Raw genomic sequence first — 6,748 nt, 5'->3', positions numbered from 1 at the left:
TTTGTTTCTTCACTTTATTTTTCCTGAAAATATCTTTCATTTACAGCATCCTCTTACAACTATCTTATTTCAGCTATTTCAATGACTAGAAGATATTTACTTTCAGCATCTTTCCAGTCTAAGGAATCCTGAGGCAATTTCCTTAGGTAGTCCTTTAGAAGCATCTCGTAGCGTGGAATGCGTTGTACTGGTTCTAGCATGTGATGTTGCAATGTCAAATTTCCGCACACTTTTTCCTTCTAAAAAATTGTAAACATATTTTAATGTAGCAGGCAAAAAATGTTATTACAATATAGTAAAATAAAAGTTATGACTGATGAAACATAAATAATGTATTTTGAAACATGCATGATAGACCTTCTGAAAGCAAACAGAAGTACTTTACCAAACCAAATAATTAGAAAATCTTTCCTAAAAATAGTAAAAAAATTCCTAAGTATCCAGCAGTAAGTATCGAATTCATAAATAGAAGTTCTATCAAAAAATCTCCCAAACTCCAGTGTATTTTAAATTAGGTTTGTAATAGCTCAGACAAGAGAATTAGTACTGAATTAATAAGAACAGTTCATGACCACATATTACAAAAAGTCACTTAAATGAACTACAAAGGTATATTTTACCTATCTGAGGAGGGAACACTTTCTCTGAGTTTCATTTATAATGTAACCCCCCTCAGCAGTATTTTAAGATGAATATTCATTTCCATAATCTTAGATGTAATTAAAAGATTACATTAAAATACACACAAGTTGTCTTCCCTGGCTTAGAATCACAAGACCCTACAGAGCAGTAAAATTTTAGCAGAAATACCTTATCCTATTTCTAGCTGCTCAGTCTGCAGTAGGAAGAGACAAACCTGCCAATTCAGAGAGAAACCTACAGGGAGCACTAGAAGGTATAAGACGCGCTTTAGAAAAGACTGACACATTGCTCAACCGTGAAGCTTTCTTTGCCTTTTGTGGCCCAGCATTTAGGGTTACATACTTACTTCCAAAGCGTAGTGCCCTGTATAACAGCACTGGTGTGAACCAACACAATACTTACGGATTCAGTGCAAGGATCTATGGTTACACTGATAGGTCACTTTATCCTAAAACAGTATGTACTTTTGGTATCTACAACAAAATGTAGCGTATTTTTAGTCTTCACATGTTTCAACTTTTATACTCGGGTCCTCTATTTCGCAGTGGAAAGTCTGGATTTGTGTGGGTATTTGTGGAGAGGAAACAGAATGCGGTGTAAAGTGGACAAAACCAACAACCCTTAATTCTAAGGGATTTGGTATTTAATTTTTCTCTTTAATCCTTTTTTCACCCACAAACCTATATATACTTTTATATATGCTTGTATTACTTGGAGATCTACGTTATTCTCCCCATTACCTGAATGTCTTGAATAATGAACTTGAATTGAGGTGACCGTTCAGTCCATGTTTTCACTAGTTCCATTGCGTTATCAAAATTCTTCACATACTCTCCATACATCTTGAGGAAAGGAGCTAACTTTTGCAGAATATCTCCAATTCTGGGGGTGGTAGTCCTGCAAAGTAAGAGGGCGGAATCTCAGAGCAAACAGGAAAGAAAAAAAGTCACACAAGGTTACAAAACGGTTTCAAGCGTTTAATAGAGAATCCTTCTGTTTGGGATCACCTCATATAGAGTTCCAACATAACTATTAAAACTGACCAGAATTAACACGGAAAAAGTGTTTGTATCCTCTGATGATATATAAGCATTATAGGTCACGTACAGCATTAAAGAAAGAAAAGCTATCTATAATGAAAAACTTGAAAGGTTTTGTTTACAAAACCTGGCCTAATTTATTTTATTTGCAGTTCCTTTCCTTAAACCTACATTATCGTCCTTTGACCACACTTTACCCTCTAAATATCTAACATGCAGTTTTGTTTGAGGATGAAATCCATATTGTACAGCTTCCCCTCTATGCCGTATATAAATACATGTATTCACAACTTTTAAAAATCCTTATTTATCGAAGAAAACCTACGAAGTAGAGAGAATCCCTTGGATTCCAGTCTTTTGTGAGAACTTTCCCAATCTCTCCCGATTACTGATAGCATCTTCAAATAAAACAGAATAGTAAAGAAGCTGATGGAGAGGCAGAGAGAAGGTGCGCTCTCAATGCACACAAGGAAAGCGGAACGGCACACCTGCATCTCTGAGAACTACAACAGACAACATGTTTCACATTTTGTTTTCAAGGACAGAAACTCACTATCTCAGGATTTTTGGAAGCCTGAAATCAATGTCATGGTAGTGGTCTAAGGTGAAGCAACCTACTGCAATTAGTCAGCAGTCTACTCCAGCGCGCCACTTCTCCACGAGAAAAGCTGTGCAGAAGGGAAAAAGTTTTTTGAATAGTGAGTATTTTGAGGACTGGCAAAGGGCTGGTCCAGCTCCAGCTGCCCCCGGGAGGCAGAAGGTGCCTGTGTGAGCCCTGGCAGAGGCCTCAGCCACTGCTGGGCCTGGCAACTAGAGAAGGGGACAAGACAGGGTGGGAAGTTGGTCTCTGAAATCTCTAAGGCTCTCCACCCTTAATTAGCTTCATGTATTTGTTCAACCACTCCACATGCAAGCAGACACATACACTTTCAAAGGCAAGCTAGCAATTTAAAACAAAACCCCCTCTCCTTTGATTCACTGAATGCTATTTCCCTGGGTTGTCATTTTATCACAATGCAGCATATTTTTTTAACTGAAAATAAAATACGCATCATGCTGATTCCAACAGAACTGAAGAAAATGTGAATACATTTCTAAAGGTCACCACAAAAAAACTGGCACAGACATTAAAGCTTTCTGATAAATTTAATGTATAAGTAATTATAAAATTTTGCAATTAAAAAAAAACTTAATGCAGAAAAGACTATGGAGATCCTTTGTATCTAAAGAAACTGGCACAAAAAAAGAATACTTCTACTTAACTGTTTTACAACGATACTAGGCAGACATTAAAAGACAACGTTAAAACTTTTATAAACCAAGAAGTAGGAACAGTTTGCTCTGCCTGCTCCTTGGATACCAACAGCAGCTCACTCACACAGAGTGCTGCGATTTCACTCTCTCTGAAGATTCAAAAACTTCATAACTACTTTTCATGCAAGGCCCTTATATGTCGAAAGACTCTGAGGCTGTAAAAACACAAACCCATCATCATTTCAGGTAAGTAAGACAAGGTACACATCACACAAAGAGCTCTGGAAGAAAATGAAGGACAGCTTCAGAGGAAGCAGAAGCTTCTGAGAGCAGCACACTCCCTTGATGGACTTAGACAACTAGTTCACCTTGTATTCAAACACTATTCACCATGAGCCAAAATATTAAATTCTACTAAATACCGTCAGGTCTAGGACAGTTACTGCCTCTTGGATAGACAGATCAGAAAGAGAACTACTACCATGGACCCAAACCAGCACTGCACTATTGCCAGACAACAAAGACAGCAGCATTATATGGGTCAAGAAATAGGTCTTCACATTATGAAGTATGCACAGAAACACCTCGTATTTCTGTGTTACCAGACCACAACGGTATTCACATTTGCATTCTAAAAACTCAAACATGAAATAGCGGACTCGCTAATCATGATTTGTAGCATCTCATCTAAAACTGTCATGGCTGCAAGAAAGCTAAGCAAAGGTCTGTAAAATCACAGCACAGCAAAGGTGACTACAGAACAATTGCTTTCTTTTCCAATACACAAACTAACAGGTATCCAACAAAATTGAAAGTTGCAGTTTCAAAGCAAAATAGATCATATGAATACGTCAGCTCTGTAATTGCCACAGATTCCAAAACTTTGTGTTGAAAGAGTGAAATAATTTCTTCACCACCCCATCCTCACCCCTCAAGGCTATCACGCTGTGTTCTTAAATTCTTCCCCAGGTATTTGTTATTGGTCATCCTCAAGTACAAAAGACAGAGTTAAAAGGGTATTTTATTTGATGTGGGATCACTATTATGCTCTGTTATGGTCTTTTCATGGGAAATATATTGCAACAAGGCTGTTTCCTGTATTTTCAAGCCATATGTTGTAAAAGAGATATTCAGCTCCAGCTGTTGCTCAACTCATTCAAAATGCAACTACCAGACAATTTCATTTCTACTCGGTAAGCTTAGATTCGCACTGCCTTTTCTTCTAAGAAAGAAGAACCTGCTTCTGATCTGCTTTCCCAGTTTCAAAACTACATATTTTTTACCTTAAGTTTTCAAAATAAACCACAACTCAGGGAAAATGTCAGAAATTTTTATCCAGCTATTTTTATTGGAAGCTAAAGAACAATAGAAGAAGCGCATAAACCTACCAACAGAACATATTTAAATATTTTCTATGTCCAATTAAGGGAAATGCTGAGGAAAATGAACTCTCTATCTGGCAGAAGCTGTTGTTTCAGAGATTGGTGTTGGGAGAGAAAAATTATCCCAGATTTTTCTTTCAGTAACGATCAGAAATTGTTCTCTTCAACTACACCCTTTATTCTAACTTCTCCCAAAAGCATGTTTTAAGGACATTTAAACAGGCTGTCTCAGGTACAGCACAGAGGTTGTTTCCAACCAATGTAGGAAAGATAATATTGTTATGATGCAATTTATTAGTTTTGCATTAATAGTCAAAACTCATGTGCAGAAGCACTTTTCAACCTTTGAAGTTATATACACACAATATTAGTGAGTGAGTTAGCATTTTGCAAACAAGGTAGTGCAACCTGTCTTCTGCACTCCATAAAGTGTCTAGAGCAAAGTTCTAAGAGCGCATCACAAATTTCATTTTAAATATATACAGCACTGACATAATGTAGTGTAAGCTGCTGTTTAAACATCATTACAGTAAGCTAAACTCCACTTCTCATGAATATGTGCTCTATTTTAATCCAAGTATTCATATTTCCTATCAGATTTTTTCAATTGATTAGAAGAAAAGGGTGAGTTTATCTGACATGGTCATTCTGCAAGCAAGGTAAGGTAAGGTTTCCTACGTTTCCCGATGCTTACATGTTACTTACTTTCTTGCATTATAGACTGCGCATGGAAATTATTCCATTTTAAAGAATCATCATTTTAAAGGGGAATCATCTTACAGAGTCAGGAAACATATAGTTGTTGTCTAAAGCACCACTGTGTGATCTAAGATTTTCATATATGTCACAAAAATACATCATTTCTCAGTTTTTTTAGTGTTATTCTTGACAATTAAGGAGTTCTATGAAAGTGTAACTGGAAATGATGTATGGACAAATACTTGAATTCCTCATAATAAACCCTAGATAACATGGATGAAACACTATTTATAATTTTTAAATTTTATTTTTTAAATGAGGTGATCCCTTTTTCCCAAATAAAGTAGGGAAGCAGCAATAGTTTGGGACACTTTTGTTGTTGTTGTGGACAATTACATAAAAGAGACCGAAAATACATGGCTATATTTTAGTATCTCCAGAATCACATACACCAAGGCAGGATAAAGATACTACAATAGCTTTACATGATCATTACAGAGCGTATTTACACCTCAGCTATTCTTCTTGCTTGCTCCAAAGAGAAGTCAAGAAAAGCTGGGGTAAAAATGGCCCCAAAATATACCTGACATGGATTTTTATTTCAAACAGAAAACCACAACACAGAAAACCAAGAACCCACCTTATTACAGAAAGCAGTAATGACAAAGGTTACTGCGCTACAACGGTAGCACAACACAATATGTGTTATTTATCTCAATTTTGTATTCTGTGCAATGAATTCACCAGGTGTCGCATAATTTCAGTCTGAACCCCTAATTCAATGACGCCTTTTATCATGAGTAATCTCATTGGCTTCAGCAAGATACATGTCCTTTATTTTGAGCAAGTGATGCAAGTCCTCTACTGAGTCAGATCCTGATGAAGAGTGGAAGAGCAGATGTTCTCCTACCCACAGTACTTCCTGGACCTGGAGCACTTAATTATGAAGGCACCTTCCCTATCTCAACCCTGTGACAGAGTTTCTACAGATATGGTTTTAGTGGTATATTAACCAGTGAATCGCCTCTTACCATTCTTGCATTCTTTTCTCAAGTTCTGGAAGTAAGAATTTACTGTGGAAGGCATTTATTGATGAAATATTAGAAAAGATTTTGTTAATCACTTCAGCTGGAAATGAGCCTCTGTTGGCTTCCTCAAGGAGTCTGGAATAGAATACCTGCAATACAGAAAAAGAACCCCAAACTTATCAGCCTATTATCTTTAATCAATGGATGAAGACCTACCCACCCCTCTTTCTCCAACTGGGGCAAGATTAATGTTTCAGTAATACGGACAGCAAATGACAAACTCATTTTTTTGTCTTTCCCTCATCAAAAGTTAAAAGCTTCTCCTCCCTTTACACCCTATTTTTTTCTTGCGAGCCAGGAAAATGCTGCAGGCGGAGCAGACATAAGGAAAGCCAAACTGAAGTAGTGCCATTTTGGATCGACTCCAGGCATCCTGGCTGTTTTAACAGCTAGATCATCTCAGCTTCCCCAGTCTTCCAGTCGTATTTTCCACTCTTGCTTTCTTTTTAATTAGCACGATGTCTGATCACCATGAGCACAACCACTCTGCTTGTATGCTGTATCCCCTTATCCTTTTGAAATCAAAGTAGTTGGCAGACTATGAGCAGTCGCCACATACCATTTGAAGTACAAAAGGGCCCCAGTTCTAATTGGCCACTACTATAACCTCTTTTTAAAACAAATAAAAATATATATATTCTTT

General features: G+C 37.0%; 1 protein-coding gene across 1 annotated transcript in view; it reads right to left on the bottom strand.

Moving 5' to 3' along the window:
* FGD4 (FYVE, RhoGEF and PH domain containing 4) overlaps nt 1–6,748 on the bottom strand; it is a 41,126-nt gene that overhangs the window by 13,734 nt on the left and 20,644 nt on the right. Inside the window, exons 5-7 of the mRNA XM_009889901.1 lie at nt 6,049–6,194; nt 1,383–1,539; nt 101–239 (exon numbers count right to left, since the gene is read on the bottom strand). Of these exons, the coding sequence (XP_009888203.1) occupies nt 101–239; nt 1,383–1,539; nt 6,049–6,194 (442 nt within the window). The remainder of the gene's footprint in view (nt 1–100; nt 240–1,382; nt 1,540–6,048; nt 6,195–6,748) is intronic.

This window comes from Charadrius vociferus, unplaced genomic scaffold (genome assembly GCF_000708025.1).
Source record: "Charadrius vociferus isolate BGI_N301 unplaced genomic scaffold, ASM70802v2 scaffold1228, whole genome shotgun sequence".
In the NCBI taxonomy this organism is placed as follows: domain Eukaryota; kingdom Metazoa; phylum Chordata; class Aves; order Charadriiformes; family Charadriidae; genus Charadrius; species Charadrius vociferus.
This window is presented reverse-complemented; position numbering and strand designations above follow the sequence as displayed.